A 20,541-nucleotide genomic window follows, 5' to 3' on the forward strand; every position below is an offset into this window, starting at 1 on the left:
AGCTACATGCAAAATTAATAAAGATCTCAAAAAGATTTCACCTAGAAACTGACTTCCAGTTATTTCATATTTTACATACACCCACCAAAGTAAGAGCACTTCAAAGACAGACATTAAAGTCAACATACGTGCCATTAATGCACTTCCAGCTAACCACAAGAAGTGGCAAGCATGTACAATAAATGGACTGCATACTCTACAATCATGCATCACATTACTTACATCATAGAAAAGCTTTCTATCTGCAGCCAGCCGTTTGGATGCCAGGGTCTTCGTAACATGATAAAAGGTAAGCAGTGCTCTGTGTTGTTGAAGATCATCCTGGACCTTCACAGATTCTAGAAGAGTGGGTATAAGTTCTGGCCATTGCCTTGGACAGTCCACCCTGGCAACTTTAGCAATGAGTACAGAGATCTGAGTTGCTATCTGCAAAAAAAAACAAAACAGAACACAGACACCACAAAGGCAAAGATCAGTTAAGAAATGAAATTCTTCAGCAGAAATTAACAACCTAATCTAAATAAAGAAATAATAGTACGGATTGCTAGATTTGTGTGGGTTTTTTCCCCTCAAACTATTTTTAGTTTTGCTGAATGCAAATAAATGCAGAGAACAAAAAAGTCAGTCTTCTATTTTACATTTATAGTAAATGTTTACACAAAATGCTTATCTGGCCATGATGTTTAAATTTTACATAAAGAGTACTAAATATTTCTTCTAGAAATCACATAAATGAAGAAATAGACATTTGGGAACCAATTCTACTTGGTGATCTTTTCTACCACTTTCTACAAACAAACACAGACTGCTGAATACATATTACACTTACTTCTGTATACCTGAGTTCTAGCTTTTAGACAGAGACACTCCCTCCCTGCTGGCACATGTGCCTGTAAGGCACAGTTCCGCCCCACTAGCTGAAGCTGAGACTCTCACTTGTTCCATATCCTCACACCATGGGCCACAGGCACTACACCCACCATTCAACTTTGGCTGCTAGCACCAAATTCCACTCACGCCAGTTTTGCCAGCACCTGGCTGTTGCAGCATGCACACACAGTGAAAAGAGTGCGATTACACAGAAAAATAGTTAAGGGAGTCAATCAGAAGACAGGACAGATGGTGGTGATTAGGTGCAGGGTTTGTTCAGACATGGATACTGACAAGCTGTGGGTTTACATGACTGGCCTTTTTTATACCCTCTTTCTGTCTATTCCCCAATTTGCTGCTCCACAACTCCCTTCCCCTAAACATTCCTTAACAGATTTTGCGTAGTCCCTCACAAGCCCACCTCAAATATGCAAAACCTTCACATTCTTGTTTTCCTGTTCTTATCCCATTCGTCTTTAAAAGGTCCTTGATTGGAATAATGAAGCAGACGGTCTCACCTTCAACATACCCTTAACAACTACCACCACACTTCCAACCTAGAGAAGTCACTCCTTACGCTACCAAAAGGAATCTAAGCAACTTACAGGCACAAGACAGAATTAGCCATGCCGTCCTTCACTGCTTCCTTAGCAGTTTAATCTGAAGTCTGACCACCCCACAAAACTTCCTACAATATTAATTCCTACCCACTTGCTTAGGGAGAAGAACTAATTCAGAAAACTTATGTCAACATTTACCAGGAAGAGCTGTGAGTCTTACTTATTTTTTGATCAAGTGATGTCAACCGGAAGGAGGAAGCAGATAAACTCTTCTCCACATGTGATACAAGAAGCAACCTCTCCAGGGATACCAAGAGTACTTTTGCCTTGAGAACTGCCTTTTTAAGTTAATTTTAAAAAAAAAAAAAAAAAAAAAAAAAAAACCAAAACAGGGGGAAAAAAAAAACCAGACCACCAACAAAAAACCCACACACAACCTTGCTGTCATACATTTCAAAGACCATTATGTTTCTCTGTTCCTTCCGTATGTTAAATATCTTCACAGGATGAAAATTATGCTCCCGACATATGGTATGTTGTGTTTTAGTTCTCCCCTTCCCCTCGAAGTCACCTTGTATCATTGCATCTCAATTCTATATCTAATTCTTCTATTTTCTGATTCTTTTTTTTTCTTTTTATACATAAAGAGACCATATTTTTTCTACCTTGATGCAGAAAGCACAATCAGGTAGTAATTGTGTTATAAATCATCTGCGACTGGAACAGAGCACATATCAGGAACACAGAATATCAAAACTCAGGCATATCAAGCAGACTGGGGACTAAAAGAAAAGTGTCTCTGAAAGAAAACCTCAAGATTTTTACAACACAGATTGGGGAACAAGGGTGATAAAAGGGGAGATTAAGTCTGTAAACACACTTCAATATAGCAATGACTGTTTGGGCAATCATTTAGAAGCAGGCTTCTAGCATAAAAACAAAACAAAATCCTCCACATCTTAAAACACTACAACCCAAAAATATCGTAAGGACACACACATAAAGCTGCTAGTCTTTAAAAAGTCAATTAAAGTACCAATCTCAGCCTGCAACGACAGTCTCAGAACTGCAGAACATCAGCAGTGCAATTTATAACTACAAACTACTATAACAGTAACTACTACTGTCTTAGAAAGCAAACTAATACTAATGGAGGTATGGAAAAATTGATAGAAAGTTTGAGTTGTTTTACATTCAGTTCAGTAAACATTAGGTTTTCGGAAATATAAATATCATGCAACCACTTCAAAATCAAATACTTGACAAATTTTATACTATCTAGTAGGAGCATAATAGACACAAACTTTATTGTCCAACATGACATACTTCGTAGGTTTTTTTGGTTGAAATAAAGAAACAAGTAATATTTGGTCATATTTTTTACATTGATAATATGCCTGCACTATAAAGTTAAAGATATTTTCTACGACTACCTGCATTGTTTAAAATTGCATTTGAAATAAAAACTTTAAATACTAGTCAAAATTGTCATTGCACAAAGGTCTTCTACAAAGACTCTATTACCCTAATTTTGATACATTGCTCTAATCCTACAAATAACATTAATCCCATTGAGGAATCCTGAGAACAGTTCTGCCTGCAGAACAGAATTTGTTTGCTTTTCTTTTTAAGCTTTACCTTATACAACTCATTTCTGTATTTTCTTGAAAAAGTACTTTAAGACCTACCTTAAAAATATTAGCAAATACTTCCTTGCAGAATCTCATATTTACATGAGCAAGAATAAGCTAGCAGAAGGAAGACTGATGCATCTAGCATATGCATATTCTGAGTCCCTAACATTAGCTCTATAATAAATTTAACAATAAATCCTTATTCTAATCAAAACAGTGGCTTATAATTAGTCACTTTATACAAGACAAGACACTATCCTATTGAAGCCTATTTAAATTCATTACTGCCGTAATTAGACATGTGACAGCAATACTGCTAAGGTGGGTTTATGCAGCAGCATTTTCAGCAGCTCATTCCTGCTACACCACCATCACGCTTCCGTATATGGCTACACTGGGAGTCAGATCAGAAAACAGATACAGCTGAAAAAAAATAAAAATCACTTGGGGAACAGAGGTTATTTTCGAGCTGCATCCATTCCCTGAACCACTTCACCAAATGGCTGCATAAACAATGAGTGACTACATAAGCTGCCACTGCAACCAAAAAACAAACCAAAGAGACAAAACATGTTGCTTCCAACCCAAATAATTCCATGAATTATGATCTATGGAGAAAGATCTCACTTCAACATAAAGACCTGTCCAAAAGGCAACATGCAAATTGAAACTTTGTGAAGACAGAAACCGATTTATACACCAACGCAAGCACTTGCTAGGAGATTAATAATCGTTCACCACTAACCTGATTCACTGGCTCATTAAAGTTGGCGATAAGTCCAGCACGTAATGTAGTTTTTTCTTCTTCAGAAAGAGCACTGTCAGGATATATTTATTAGATTATTATTTCATTTCCAATAGAAAACAACTATTAATTCAGATTTAGAATTATTTTCTATTACTAGACACAGAAATTAAATTATAATTTCCATTTGTGCATCTGTGTTCGACTGGATGAAGATTACTTCTGTATACCATTTCCTCAAAACTGATAGTTTGATAAACTGCCCAGAGAACACAACTTGTTTTTCCACTATCTCAAAGATATTTAAAAAAAGAAGTAAATAGACATATTCATTAGCACTTTTAACCTCAAGTTTTGATGTGACCTCTGTAAACACAAATGGCAAAAGAGAAAGTTCACAGAGTTAAGTACCCAGATATATTACAAAAATAAGGGAAAACTATACGAACTACAAGCTGATTGTTATCACACAGTTAGACAGTTTTTACCATGAGGATGGATGACTTTAGCATGACTTTGCCCACATATACTAATGAATAATGACAAAAAGTTGCCCAGTATAAGGCAATTATAGTATCAGATGATAGCTCTTTCTGCAAAAGCAATAATCCTTTTCTACTACAAATCGTTTTCTATAAGCAAGCCATATAGCTACACTTAAAAATATAGATCATTTGGAGATCATACCTTTGAGTGAAAAATATGTTTATATAATCTTCAAAAATGCAGGGAAAACTAGTAAGAGGGATAAATTCTTGAACCATAAAGGTTAATTTTCATTGAAGCTCTACACTTTCTTGTAAGGACTTCTAGCAGTTTAAGATTACAAATTACAGTATCATATTACTCTTGAACTACTTCAGACTTTATATGACCCAAGTAATTTTCTTTTAAGTTCCAGACACAAAACATAACTGTTGTTTTTGCTTTTTTTGTATTTATAGACTATACAATCAGATAAAAATCCATTTTCATTTACTGATAAAACTTAGAAAACTGTTTCTTGTACATAAAAAGACTAAAATGATGACACAAGGTTGTTTAGCTGAAACTGTTTCACCTAACATTGCAACAACAATTTAGAAGCATGCATGTCGTCATCACATCTCAATAAAGTCTAGTGGCTAGAAATAAGATTAAACACATCAGCTCAACCACTTCTTGTTGTCTGACCTCACGTACAGACACATACCTACTAGTTTCATATAGTGAAATTTAAAATTATGCCTAAAGCTCACCAAAATACAGCTTTTACACTAATCTAGACAAATAATAAATATTCATCTCAAAATAGTAAGACATAGAGGTAGCATTTACCCTAAGTTCAAACATGTGGAACAATATCCTAGTTTTCACTCCCCCCCCCCCCCCCCCCCCCGGTATATAACACCAGTATTCACTATTTCCTTAATCAAAGACTTACCAGAGTAAGTATAGTACACAAGGAAGGCAATTTATTGTTTCACTGGTGACTAAGAACTGCATGCTAAGTCTTAATTTCAAAGGTAACTTGCAGCACTCAGGAACCACATTTAAATGATTTTTTGTTAAGCCTTAGGCAATTAAGTATTTTTACACAAAATTAAATTATACCTAAAAACATTTTGGGTAAAGTTTACAGAGATTTCTGCAACAGTAAAATTTTTTCTGAAGGGAACTATTTCAATTACTAATCCAAAGCTACTAGATGACATTTTAGGGAAACAAATTTCTGTGGTTCCCTTTTTTTTTTTTTAATACAAAATGCAATATATAATTTCGACACATACAGGCATACTTTAAGTGGTATCTAAAACAGGAGAACTATTAAAGGGTTAAGAAATCTCATCTCAATTAAATGTAGCTTCTACAATGCCTCAGCAATAACAGAAAGCACCTAAACCTGGTTTGTACAGAAGAGGAAAAAAAAAAAAAAAAAGGGTTACTATGTCTCATTTTCCTTGCTTGTGAACTCATGAGGCCCCTTGCCTTAATTACTTTTTCATAATTATATTAATCATATCATATGCATATTCCATGAGCAGTAAGTATCGAATTTGTTACTTACTATAGACAAAAACACTGTAATTCAGCTTTTTGCCACTATAAACAAAAACAACGGAAGGAAAAGAAACAGACTCATGAGGATGAGCGCCTCAAACACAGAATCTTACGCTAAGCAAAGCTGGGACGGAGCAGTGAAATTAAAGCAAAACAAAACCTAAGAGAAGAAGGCAGACGCAAGTGTCACTGGGCACAGCCAACGAGGCGGGCAGTCACCCGGTACCCGGTACCACAGCGACATCTGCTGGACACCGGCGGATACACCATCCTCCCCCCGCGCTGGAGTCACAGGCACGGCCGCAGGCAGCAGCGGCTATATCCTCCGCTAACACACTGCAAAGAAGGCCCACAGCTCCATAAAAAAGTTATAAGCAGGCCAGAAGTTAAGAGGAATGCGTATCATTCAACAAGCCCCGTGCTGAACGGGTGGCCACAAAGAAGACGGAGACTTCCTCTATACAAGGTGTCACATGGAAAAGATGAGTGGTAATGGGCACGAGTTGTTCCTGGGGAGATTCCAGTTGGATACAAGAGGAAAATTTTTCACAATGCGAACCATCAGCCATCGGAATAATCTCCCAGGGAAGTGATGGATTCCCTGGTTGGACATTTTTAAGATTCAGCTGGACAGGGTGCTGAGACATCTTGTTTGGGTCATGATTTGCCAAGAAAGGTCAGACCAATGATCCTTGAGGTCCCTTCCAGCCTAAAGAATCTACAATTCTGTGATGTTATTTCCCTTCAGCACTGAATTTCATCCAACCAGAAATTAAAACAAGTTCTTCTAGAGATGAACTCCTACGTATCATGTTGCAGTCTCACAATTTGAAATTTCAGAATTTCTGATCTTGTCAGGTTGGATAGGGCTTTGAGCAACAGGATCTTGTGGAAGATCTTGTGGAAGGTGTCCCTGCCCATGGCAGGGTGGGGTGGAACTAGATGATTTTTAAGGCCCCTTCAGACCCAGACCATTCTATGATTCTATGATCTTTTTCTGTGGCATGGGGAAACATGCATTCAGGTATTTAGAATGTATTTCATAAACCAGAAATCCGAAGCTGAAGAGTTATAGTTATCATTCAAACAAATAAAAACATGGATTTGGGAAGTAGTATTAATTTCCAATGCAGTAATCAAATTGGAGAACAAAGTCCACAAAAGACAGTTTTTAACTGTAACTGTCTGTAAAAGTCAAAAACGTATTGAAGAAGAGGAGCACTTAACACTCAAATTCAAGAAAAGCCATTTCTGAAGAAAATAAACCCACATACAAAATCATAAAGTGAGACCACGGTTTGAGGAGGCTAGCAACAAGTTTCAAAAAATAGGCCAAACTGTGCCTGAAAAGAGGCTATGACAAGCCTAGGCTCTTCTCCACAGCCATCTGGAAAGCAGCCTGAGGAAGCAGGAGGGAGAAAGTTCATAGGCTCATCTCTGAAACCACTCTCACTGAAAAATGCTGCTTTAATTCCAAGGCAGGTAGATAATCAATAGCATGAACAGGACAGACAGCATGAGCGAACATGTGCAAAGCACAAAACATTTCAGAAGGATCACTTGTTCTTAAAAAAAAATAAAAAAATTGTATTCAGTGTTCTAAGTATTTTAGCATATTGAAACACTCAACTACTGTATTGTCCAAAGAATTTGTGATCAATTTTCCTGCTTTTTAGTCATAGCAGCTGAGAAACTACGAGTGCTCAGCAGAAGGGTAAAGCTAGTCCTGCTTGATTCAACTGAAAATAACTTCAGCACACTAGCGCTGAAGAGACACCCAACTTACTGGGAAAGTTCTTGAATATTCAAGACAAATATCTGAGCATATAGGTTATATGAACATATTAACTGTCTGCAAGTACACTCCTCCAATTCTGACGATTCTTTAAACTACCTGTCAGAGTCCAACTACATTTGCCAAAGAGCAGAAATGTCAATGGTACGATTTTTTCCTTAGATTCTGTGAAAATCAACAGCTCAGTAAAGCAGATAGGCCTAAGTTAGCATCCCACAAAGAAAGACATGGATATAAAAATCAGTCCTTTCTGTCAAGAGGAGTCACCACCCAGGCCAAGATGTGCTCTGTGAAACAGGCTGGATAGATCAGAACAAGCTCTGAGGTACTAAATGGATGGACACAGGACAGCTGCTGATGTGAGAGGCAAGATGAAAGGCAAGAATTTTGCAAGGGCAACAAAAATGCACTCTGTTCAATGAAACCTTCAAAAATTCTAATTCAAAACATAACTGGTTCACAAAATTGATTAAGAAATCACAGCTTAAAAGCGGCATTTTTCAAACTACCCTTCACATATTCTGCTATGAGAAAAGTGACCTGGGAGAGTGCAAAATACTGACAAGATGTCATATATGAGAAATATAGAAAGAAAATTAGAAATGGTGAAACAATTAGACAAAGCGAAAATTTAATACATATTTACCCCATGGAATCTTTAACAGAAGCCAATAATTCCTTAAATTTATTTTATACTTTCATTATATTAAATTTGCTGCAGAAAAATGACAAGGGGGGAAAAACTAGAGAAATTTCATATAGATTTACCCCATGGAATCTTTAATGATAGCCAATGATTTATATTTTTTTTAATCACATTACATTTGCAACAGGAAAAGTAGATTTAAAGACTGTTACTCAATTTTTACCTCTATTCAAACAGTAATATTATAGTCATTACTTCTGCAGGAAATGAACCGTGTCTTTTTCAGCAGAAGGGCTACTAATATCTATCTAAAAATATTAGCAAATTGGAACAATATATTTTAATTGCTTTGAATAACGCTTGTTAAGTACCAGTAATGTAAGCAGCATTACCTCATCACTTTACCAGAAATGCCAAAGATGCCATATTCCATGCAAAAGACTATTTTCCTCTTGCATAAAAAAGAATCTAAACACTTGCAGATGTTTCACAATTATATACTAATCTCTGTATACAAAAAGTCTAGTGCTTTACATAATAATGGAGTACTACAGTATTTAAAATGTCCTGCAGATGCAGAATTTCGTCACTTTCCCCCCTTTTGGTAGATCTTTGGAAAAGCTTACAATGTAAGGCAAAACACATTAGATTCTCTGAAACAAAGAACACAATGAAAACAATGCCATACTTCGTGAACTAGCTTAGATTCCTGATTTATAAAAACTGGACCTGGAATTCCAATTTACACCATACACGACCTGACACCGATGTCCCACCTATTTATACTACTAGCCTTTAAGAGACAGACTGAACATTTCTATGTCCTTCCTAGCTCCTGAAAACAGTGAAGGAAAATTCAAACTCTTTGAAATGACACCTACTTTTTAAAGGAAAAATAAAAAACTTCATACGGAACACTGAGAAGTATATAATTCTGTAGGTATAATAGCACCATTCGTAACTTAAGCAAATAATGTGGTGCTCAAGAATACTGGTTAGATTTTAAGCATCTTTGAAGAACTTTTTTTCATGCATTATCAGAACAAAAAAAAAAAAAAAAAGACCAGAACTTGCTATCATAACAGCTACTGCCTCATGTATACATTTGAAATAAATTATGAATCATTTTAAATTAAATAGCTCCCTACTAATCTCTCCAAGAGACTTCCTTTCACATATTGCCACTATCAGAAAGTCTAGGTGTTAACGTTGTAACACTTATGACATCACTTCAAAAAAAATAACCTTCTAACTCAGATTTCAAAATAGCACATTAACAGAGTTATTAGAAGTAATATGAAGACAAAATAGTTCATTAGTGAGTCCTAGTATTGAAACATTTCATCAATTTGACCATGAATTAAGTAACTTTTGTCACCCAAGGAATTTGCTGTTTTCCAGTTTGGCAAATGTAACCTTCCAAATTTGGTTTTGTTAAGTGGAAGAAAATCAAAACTTACTGTGGTGCAACCCGTCTCCAATAGCGATCAATTCCATTTTTAAAGTACAGCACAGCTAACCATCTTACATTCACATCCAAGGAATGATTTGTAAAGATATTCTGTTTAAAAAAAAAATATAGTAAGTTAAAAACTGCTAAACATACCACAGACAGGACAGAAACTACATCAACACATGCACTGGCATATGCATAAGTACACACACCTCTGTATGTACAGGTGTATATAAACAAAACACATTAGTCAGCATTTGACAGACAAGTGAAACTGTGTTAAACACTACTTTTTAAAAATTAAAAACAAAAAAAATGTTTACCGGCCTTAATACCTGATTTATTTAGGAACTCCAACATACAGGGCAAACGTATTTGTAATCTCATCTGGCTAAGCAGAGAATAAAAAGGTAATAATCACTAGCAGCAGCCAGTTGTTAACACTCTTTAATGACACAGGTTTCAGAAGTTTGTGGCACTGCACAAACAGAATAACTTATTTTAGTCAGAATCCAGCTTTCAGGAGGTTTCTTCATTATCTTGAAATGTGCCAAGAACTGTCCTGACTACCCATGTTGCCTGCAAACGAGTGACCTGGTAGGATAGCAACTCAAACTTGCCTATACTTATTCAAGAACATCAGTTTCTACTACTAAAAAGCTAGATATCTATGCACATACATATATATGTATCTATATACACTTTTATGTACCTATATGTATATACAGACAAACACAGAGGGATTATTTTATACAGTAACATTGTAAAATTAGCAGCCAGGAAAAGCTAAAATGAAAGTAAAGTATTGAATCTTCATACAGGTGTACTAGTTTGAACAGCAGCCCTCCTGTTACCCACTACATCAGATGGATCCTTCTTGAGGGGGTGAGACACTATTCCCTCCTTTAGGGAGCCAGTACACATGAGATCAATGGTTTTACTATACAGTGCACTGTAAAAAAAGTGCACCACTTGTATCAATTGCTTTCAGAAGCCCACTAAGAAGGGACACAAAAAATGCAGACATACAGGTCAATAGCATCTCCTGCTTTTGGGTGCCAAGTCTGAAGAACTATAAATAAACCAAATAACTCAGCACTATAGACACCTGGGAGCCCCTCAAGCATTTTCATGATTAATTCAAAACTTAACCTTCTCTCAGACTCTATTTCTGTAATATTAACAGCTTTCTCCATAACTTGGGACCTTTAGAAAAACATCAAAGGTTGCAATCCACTGATAAACACCACACAACAATAGAAGGATCTGTAATACATCTTCCTTTCCCAAAGCTCATTTAGGAAAAGGGATAGTCTGACAAATTTGACCTTTTCCAAATGCACTTAATCATTTTACAATACAAAGAGGAAACTTCAAACACCACTTTAGCCTCACATCCATGAAAAGAAAGCACTGCAAAACAAATGAAACACGGAAAAAGAAAACTTACCTTGTTCTGAAATGAGTCTTCAAATTACCATTCCCCCCTTTGTTAAAATATTTATGATAGGGAAAGCTTCCCCAGATCAAAATACCTTAAAACTAGACTGGGCCTGGATAAGAAATGCAAAAAAAAGGACAAGATGCCTACACAGGAACAAAGGAAACCTCTTTATACACTCTATATCTACATATGAACTGCCTAAACCATGAAGTATTTCATATTACACATTAACACTGTCATAGAAATAACAGGAATGAAGCTAAACTTCACAAATTGATACAACAGGTATTTTGAAAAGAACTGGTGTTCTTTTCAAAAACAAACACTGTCTGACTTTTAAGCTCTGTTCTTCAAAAGTGAAGTATGTAACACCTTCAAAAGAGCACAGAAGCTTATGCCAGTAACTCCGTCAAGTACTAAAAATTGTAGGTTCAAAGATGCATGTTTCATGGTTCCTTATAATTTTCTCTATCCTGATCATCCCAGAGGCAAATATATCTCACAGTAAATTATACAACTTCCCAATTCCCACAGAGATTAACTGTCTCACTAGACCTCTACTTACAATCACCTGCTTTCCCTCAACTTCTTTTGCTTCCCCAAGAAGGTGCCAACTATCCCAGGCAGTCCCCCTGTCATAATTAAATTAAACAAAGAAGTAGAGATTCTCTACTTCTATGTAGTTTGGAAGATTACTGTTTATACTTCACACTTGAAGAAAGGCTGGTATGTCCCCAAAGAGGGCTACTTAACCACATTAATAGAATTAACATTCAATCTTTTTAAACCCTGCATTTTTAGCCCCTATATTTAAAACTAACATCAACTTCAGTTATACCTGTGAGCGCTCAACTTGTTTACAACCTGAACTGTAAGCTGTCACAACAAACATCCAGAAAACAAAGAATGCCCAGTCAGTGGCAATTTCTGCTGTTTTCTATCAAGATTGTTTATCACTGCAGAAACACTATGGCAAAGGCAGTAGGTAAAACACACTCTGACAGCTCTAAAGTCAAGATTTTCTTGTACCCCTCCGTTAATCCTGTGAGTTGCCTTCAACTTTCCAAACAAATGAAAAGGAGGATCTACAGAGAACAGAACGCGTCCCCCCACAACTCTGTATCACTCATCATATGCACTGACAGATGTTTGTAGGAAAATCAGTTTATCTATGTTTTTAAGGCTATTACAAACATACACATAAGAATTGTGAGAATTACAACACTGTTAACTTCTAAGTGTCTTTTCTGAAACAGCTGTTTCTCATCTGTGACCGTGTCTTCAACACCATGCACCATATCAATGAGTCTGTTTCATCAAGGGTCGTAGCACCTTTAGAAGTATTCACTCTTCCCATTTCAAGAAATTTCCTACCAGCCTGGTCAACTGATCTCCCTCGGGACTCCCTCTCCACTGACAAGAAAAAAAGCAATCCCAGCTGGGTATCACGCTTCAGTAGTGATGAAAAGCATGGGGGAACTTCTATGAAAATGGTCATAATGCACCATCCTTCACAATAAAGAAAGGTGGCTAATGACTTGGTATATTCAAGTGTCCCTGCCTCACGGGGCAGTAAAGGTAATTACTTTAACAACGGTCCTCTTGGCCTTCTACTAGCTAGAATTTGCAATAGGCCAACAATAGGTTTAGCATTAAAGCCCACCTGCTCATGCCACTAGAAGTTGCATTTCCTCCTTCTCCTGAATGCCTCAAGAGAGCCTGTTTTGAGACTCGATAATAATGACTACCACCGCCCAGCATAAGGGTACTAGCTGATGGACCATAATGACTCAAGGCTTCTCTCAGACAGAGGTTATGGTTCAATAATATTATAGACAGCCACATAAAAAAATTACTCAAGAGTTTACTTAATAGTACTTTTCCACTGTATCTTACCAACAGGACTGAATAAAAACCTGGCTGTGTCTCCCACTGCTTCAGTTGTTCCTCAGCTGGCTTCAACACTGCTGTATCTTGACTAGTAGCTTGGGTTAAGACTTGCAAAACAATAGTGCTAGCACTATTGAGATCCATGAAAATCTGAGAACATTTAAAAAGGAGAAAAAAAAAAAAAAACCAAAACCCACTTTAAAAAAGCAAATACAGACAGATATTTTCCATTCATTTTCTCTAAACACTGCATGCTAATTTTTCATCAGACTACACTGTAAGATAGCATCGCACCTACTCACAAGCAGTGTCAGCGTACAGTGATTATATTATTTTGCTTTCAGAAACCTCTCAGCAGAAAAAGCAAGAATTAACTCTATCATTACAAGAACATTTACTAGATTTGAGCAATTAATGGAAATATTTTGAGTTTAAACCAGTTACCTCTCCTGTGAAGCACAGCTAACTAAGAGCAAAACCTCAACTAGCGATATCTTCAGCTGAAGGCAGAGTAAACCATGGGGTTATCTGAAAAAAGCAAAAATGCAGAGTATTAACATTTTTTATTTTCTGAATAGTTTTTCCCCAAAAAAGAAAATGACCCATTTCAGACAGTTAAGTTCTACAATCAAAGCGATCTAGACATTTTATATTGATTAAAAGAGGATAAATTATAGATTCACAATTTCAACCTTAATTAAAACTGAATTTTCCTCAATATATTTGCATTCCTTCACTATTTAGCATAGCTTATCAGCCGAACTAAGAACGCCAGCTGTGTAATTTCCAATATAAACATATTATTGTACTCTGTAAAGGCAAAACAAAATGCCTCCAAATGACTCAGATTACATTTATAATGACCACAGAAACAGCACTGCAACTTACATAAAACAACTATGAAGTCTGACAATTAACTGTTTTTCTGTCTATAAAACTTCTGTTTACAACCTATGTAAATTTCTCATAATAGATACATGTTAAATATTTCTATAGCTAAGTTTTCTAACTAAGCAAACACACTTTCTCTTCAAACTGGCTTAAGAATTTGCTTTTATTTAATGATAAAAAAAAAAATAGCTTATTTTCCCAATCGGGGGGGGGGGGGGGGGGGGGGGGAGGTGTAAAATTGTTACAGTGATAGTAAAAAAGCTAGAGAAATGAAATTTTATTATGACGTAAGCTTAAAACTTTGATTATTTGAGAAAACCACCTTAACAACAAAAACAGAAATAAGATTGAAGACCTTTTATACCAGTAATAGGCGTGCACAATTTAAAAAAATAGAAAAATAAAATCTAACTATTCTCAATCTCTAAAGTCTCCAATCATCCTCAACAATAACTAACTAAAAATTTAAGTCCTAAGGTTAAAGAAAGTATACTTTCAAACATATGAAACCAAAATCAGATCTCTTTACAGAAGTAACTGAACAAAACCAGTAACTCAATCTGCTCTATACTTCCAAGTGAGGCATCTTTTTATCTCTCACGTTTGGGTTTGTGTGGCAAGGGTTCTTTTTCAGGGAGGACTACAGGAGTGGCTTCTGTGAGAAGCTGCCAGAAGCTTCCCCTACATCCAACAGATCCAATACCAGATGGCTCCAAGACAAACCTGCTGCTGGCCAAGGCCAAGCCCATCAGTGATGGTGGTAGCACCTCCGGGATAATACAGTTAAGAAGCAGGGGGAGAAAAAACCTGCACAAATGCAGCTGAAGGCAGAAGTGAAAACATTTGAGAGGAACAACATTGCAGACACTAAAGTCAGTGCAGAAGGAGGGGAGAGCTAAAAAAAAAATTACTCTTATACTGTCAAACAAGACTTGATACAGTATAATTCTGAAGCACCTATTCAATTATCAGATAAAAATCAAAAAGAGAGAAGTTCTGGAATTTAAAAAGCTAGCAGAGCATGTGTGTAAACAAAATTGTAAATAACTTCTTCAACTTGAGAGAACCTAATTTAAGGCCTTTTGCTGAATAGTGTTCTCCAAATAAGGAGTTGCCACTGTATAGCGACAGTGAATCTGCAGCGCGTACCCAGATATTTGCTAAACATCCATTGCAAGGGTATGTTTGATTGACAGGAAGAAAAAATGGATTATGGAGCATTCCTGTACAATTGATTTTGTACTACAAAAATAAGATCATGTCAGTTAAATTATTTCTCAGCAACATTCAAAATCCAATGCAGAAAAGGAGCATTTCCACCCAAGGGAACAGTGATTTATGTATTTCACTTAGAACAGTTCTCATTAGAAGACTTGCCTATTGAAGTTAGTACAGTAAAAACACAAAAACCGTGAGACTTTTTTTCAGTTTCTTATTTTGACATGATTAACTGGCAGATCTGAAGACAACAACAACAACAACAAAAAAAAAAAGAGAGAAATATTCACAAAGCTTCTTTTTTATTAATGCTTCTCATTCTTGAAAAGGTTTTTATTTTCATTTAGAAATTGGAGCAGCTATTGCTGCTCAAACAAACAAACAAAAATTCATATAACAGTGTTCTCTCTCTGCCAAAGACCACAGTATATGCCCTGGTCAGGACACTGTTCTAGTGATATTTCTGAATAATGCTCTCTCATCCTCCAGAAAACTGTGGTTCAAGGATTTCCTAGTGAGAGGCAGGAAATTTAAATTTAATACCCCCCAGGACATTTAGTCTTCCATGGATTTGCACAGTTGTTTTTTGACTCCATGTAAACAGTCCTCACACAATATTGGAAGAGGCTGTCACAAGCAAAATAAAAAAATCAAAGATAATATTCACTGGAAAAACGTCTGATACATGTATAGCAAATACACATGGCAAGATGCACAAATGGCAATAGAGCCAAGTTAATAATTGCTCCCAAAAGGCCGGTGGCTAGGATTATGTAATGTCCCTTGCAAACTTATCATCTGAACACATAGACAACAGAATATGAAGCTGTCCACTGCTTTTACATATAAGAAATTCCCCTAAACAGTTTCTGTTTTGTTCAGAAAAGTCACTAGTTTTATTTTTACAATTTTTTGAATATAAAAAGAAATTAAAAAAACCAAACAAATAACTATTTTAAAATCAATCCTTACTACAACTAACTCCAACTTGCAGTTTAAGCTAGCTACAAGTAAATTAAGCTGATACAAAGAGGTATGGTCACCAAAATAAATAGCACAACCCTCTATTTGTCCTTGCACCCCTTAAATACCTAAAGCTGGAGGCAGCGAGGAAAATGCAGTTTTTTGTTCGCTTCCCAGTCATTTCCACACTGCACTGCTAGAGAGGTAAATGTGCTAGGCATAAAAAAAGCAGGCACAACAGACACAAGCAGCTTCTTCACTATGCAACGGATGCACTGCAACAGTGCTGCCATATGCCTGCTTAACGTGTTCATCAAACTGCAATTATAATAAACACTGTGACAACTGTTGGGAGATGCGTGACTTTAAATTGCAGTGCTTAGCAGTACTGTAAATGAGAAGTCACATTTAGGGACCTCCCTTCCAAGCAGAATGTAATGCTGTGGTATTAGCAATCCTCTTTCTCCTCACATAAATCAATCTTAATGCTAGAGGGAAAAAAGCAATTATTTTCTTCCCTTTTTTTTTTTTTGTTAATAAAAACAATCAATTACCAGACTCAAATACAGAAAAACAAAGCAACAGCATACCTTCAAAATGGCTTCAGCATTCCTGTCAGCTAGAGAATATTCAAACAAAACTGATTCCTAAAAGCAAAACTACAAGTTCCTGGGATCTAATCCTGTTTATCAATCTTTTGTTTCTTTGTCTTATCAAAATGTCAAGCAAACCTAGAGTAAACTTTCATATTATGACAGAGCCAAGTTAATAATTGCCCCCAAAAGGCTGGTGGGACAGGGACAGAATACAACAAAAAAAAACCAACAACCAAACCAAGCCAAAAAGTCAAGCCATCTGAGCCCGCTGTTCCGCAGACACCAGAAGTGGCTACGAGCGGAAGGAGGAACATGGGACTTCCGCCGGCATCAAACCATTACAGGCTCAGGTCCTAACAGGCAAATTCAACTCTGCGAAGTCTCTCCTTAAGTTCCCTTCTTACCAACAGGATTTCTATTGGGAACTTACTCTGCATACATTCTTAAAGATTACTGACTCAATGACGGCATCAACGTATACCTTGTGCTAACGGGATCCTCCCAAAACACAGTTTTAGTTACTGCCATGTACAGATGCCTTTGTGAAATCAATTCCTGCAGGCAGAATACAGCTGTACTTTAGGAATTTAAACCCAGATCTCTCAAACCTTAATTTGTTGTGACCTTTCCCACTACCTTCCTTTCAATACCACACACACACCCCTTTTTTAATTTCTTCTCCTAACAGATGCATCAGGGCTTCTTCAGATCATAACTCATGCAGAGGACATACAGATGCTCTCAGACCCCACAGAACAGCAAACACCCATGAATACTGGCTGTAATATTGTGGGATAAAGACAATTTTCACCTCTTACAAAGCACGCATTGCTGTTGCACTGCAAAGACAGAAGGACACACTGGTTGCACCACAGATTGGTTACATCACAGGGAGGAGGATTTTCTTTACAGTCTGTTGAATGCTTCTAGAGCTTAACTCACTGTTGAACAAGTTCTACAAGACTGTCCTAGAGATGAAACAGAGGAGGCAAGTATTAAATAGCTGCTATCTCTCAGGTACCTTCACAGCCATAAGGCATGCAGAGAAAAGCTGGTAAAGTCTATCAACCTTATAAGCAACATTTTCTTAGACGAAAGGCAGAGTCTGCACTCTGAGTCACAACTCAGCTTCCAAGTTTGGTCACTGGGTAAGGTTAGTGTTTCCCATTTTTGCGTATCAGCCTCAGACTGTGTCTTCACAAGAAACACTAAGCAATTTCAGGAACGTTGCTCGCTGCCTTCTGTTCTCCTACGGTTCATACCCATCATAACTAAGCAGTACATGTTGCATGGGAGAGGAATCTAAAGAAAACCCTTCCTTACAAAATGTACAACACTGTCAGCTGCAAATCCAAGAATGGCTCTATTGCCATCTAATCAAAGAAAGCATCTGTATGTCCTCTGCATGAGTTATGATCGGAGGAAGCCCTGATGCATCTGTTAAAAAAAAGGAAGAGCTGCTCTCCCATATCCCACTGAATATGCACAGGCCTGAAACAACAGCTCAAGCCTCAGCTGGCAGAAAAAAACCCAAAACCAACTCAGTTACGCCTAGAACATAAGCAATACATCAAAATATCACGCCTCAGCCCAAAGAGATGGCATCTTCAGAAACCACAAGTATGAATATCAGTTCCTTGCTGTTAGCAATCCAGTGTCCTGCACTCTCACTCCTGTGCTGGGGAGGGTCTCTTCATTAGGGACTGTAGTGATAGGACAAGGGGGAATGGGTTTAAACAGGGGAAGTTCAGCTTAGATATAAGGAAGAAGTTCTTTACTGTAAGGGTGGTGAGGCACTGGAACAGGTTGCCCAAGGAAGTTGTGAATGCTCCATTCCTGGCAGCGTTCAAGGCCAGGTTGGATGGAGTCTTGGGTGATGTGGTACAGTGCGACATGTCCCTGCCCATGGCAGGGGGGTTGGAACTAGATGATCGTAAGGTCCTTTCCAATCCTAACTATTCTATGACTCTATCTCCTTTCACTGGCAAAAATCCAAGACTCACTTGTATTCTTTGTTCCTTAATTCCCTTTCTAAGGAAGTATCTGCATAGAGTTTACTTCTGAGAATATTCCAAGCCTCTTATCAAACATTTTATCATGCTGGTTTAATGTTTTTCCTGAGTAGTTTATCTTTTTGATACAGGTAAAAGAGTATCCAGGTACTTCTCTGATAACACTTAAATACACCCAAATTTTAAAATCATGTCAGTTATGCAAACAAATCAAGGACTGCCATATATCTGCAAGGGAACGAAACAACCGATTTCATAGAAACATAAAATGGTTAGGGTTGAGAGGGATCATCTAGCTCCAACCCCCTGCCGTGGACAGGGACACCTTCCACCAAACAGGTTGCTCAAAGCCCCATCCAACCTGGCCTTGAGCACTGCCAGGGATAGGGAAGCAAACATTTCATAAGTAAATGGCCCCACCATTCACTCCTTCTGGACTTCGAAGAAAGCAGTATAATACAAGACATGAGGCACAAAGTACATAGAAGCAGTATCTGGGAGGAGTATCAGCACCACGTTCTTATATTTTACACGTGATGTTGTCTTCTGAGGTAACAAACTGGAGGAACAACTCACCACTGCTGCACTGACTCTGCCTTTGATTTACAGTGCTTTACAGTGAAACTTCAACCGTTGTTCTCCAATCTGTAGGAACAAAATAACCACCTTTAATAGAGGCCGGTTCTTGCCCTTTCCTATGAAAAGCAAGTTCTGCGAAACAAACTGCACAGCTTAATGTCTCATGCTCTTCTGATGCCTTCTCGTCAATGCTACCCTGACTGAAAACCGTCTCAAGGAGACAACCCGGAAACACGTCCTTGAAATTAGGTAACAGTTCTCCCCGACTCCGAGAAAGCACTTGCCCGCTGCCACACAGTGCAACGGGCGAAGCCAGGCGGTGCACAGAAGCCAGCACAGAAGCCGGGCAGGTGTCCTGGGTTCAGCCGTGCTGCTGTCATTCGGACAGCCGGGAGGCAGCACCGCAGCGCACACAGCGGAGGGGGAGCGGCGCCGCCCGCTGCCCCCGGCTTTAGGGATCCCTCCCCGTAGCTGCCCTGCACCGAGCTGGGGCCGCTTTCCGCTCCCTCCCGCATCATCCTCCGCGCGGCCTACTCTCCCTCCCTACCTCCCTCCCGCCTGCCAGCACGGCGCCCGCCGGGGCCCAGCACCGACCGGCTCCGCGCCGCCCGCCACGCCGAGAGAGGCGGGAGGCCGCCCACCAAGCCGAGCCGGCAGCTCCCAGCCGCCCGCTAGGTCGCGGTGGCGGGAGAGCCCCGGGGGGCGGCGCTCCCCGAGGGCTGCTCACCGCTGCCGCCGGGCCGGGCCGGGCACGCGGGGCTGCTGCCGCTTACGAAGCTGGCGCCACGAGCCGGGACCCGCTGCTGCCGCCGCGGCGCACCCCCGTGACGACTGATCCCAGCGACCGGCGGCCGGCCCTGCCCGCGGCGCGCCGGCTGATGGCGGGGGGGGGAAAGGATGGGGGGAGGGGGCGTGTGCGCCACGTGCGCCAACCACCCCGGGGGGCGGAGACTCTCTGCCTGACGTCACGGTTTCCCCGTGGGGGACCACGTGCTCGGGGCCCGCCGGGAGGTGACGCGGTGGGGCGGGGCCTGCGCGGGCGGTGGGCGTGGAGCGGCGTGATCAGGGCGGAGCTGAGGGCGGGGCGGGGCGGGAGCTGTGCCCGTGCTTCCCTCGTGCGGCTGTGGCCGTTCTGCACAGCGGCGGCCGCGGTCTGAGCGTGCCGAGGGAGCGTGCGTGCATGGGCTGTGCACCTCGAGTCCTGT

The 20,541-nt window shown here is 39.0% G+C and overlaps 1 protein-coding gene across 4 annotated transcripts in view; it reads right to left on the reverse strand.

Annotated features, from left to right (window-relative positions):
* Nucleotides 1–20,174, reverse strand: part of IPO11 (importin 11) — a 94,541-nt gene extending 74,367 nt beyond the window's left edge. The window contains exons 1-7 of one of the 4 annotated variants that reach the window (XM_030512729.1): nt 20,064–20,171; nt 19,334–19,402; nt 13,525–13,605; nt 13,084–13,239; nt 9,751–9,851; nt 3,810–3,882; nt 223–426 (exon numbers count right to left, since the gene is read on the reverse strand). In XM_030512729.1, the coding sequence (XP_030368589.1) occupies nt 223–426; nt 3,810–3,882; nt 9,751–9,851; nt 13,084–13,221 (516 nt within the window). In that variant the 5' untranslated portion in view covers nt 13,222–13,239; nt 13,525–13,605; nt 19,334–19,402; nt 20,064–20,171. Of the gene's footprint in view, nt 1–222; nt 427–3,809; nt 3,883–9,750; nt 9,852–13,083; nt 13,240–13,521; nt 13,606–19,333; nt 19,438–20,063 lie in introns of those variants that run through there. The other 3 variants (XM_030512731.1, XM_030512732.1, XM_030512730.1) reach the window with 3 other exon arrangements.
* Nucleotides 20,175–20,541: the final 367 nt, after the last annotated feature.

Source organism: Strigops habroptila, chromosome Z, assembly GCF_004027225.2.
Source record: "Strigops habroptila isolate Jane chromosome Z, bStrHab1.2.pri, whole genome shotgun sequence".
Lineage (NCBI taxonomy): Eukaryota > Metazoa > Chordata > Aves > Psittaciformes > Psittacidae > Strigops > Strigops habroptila.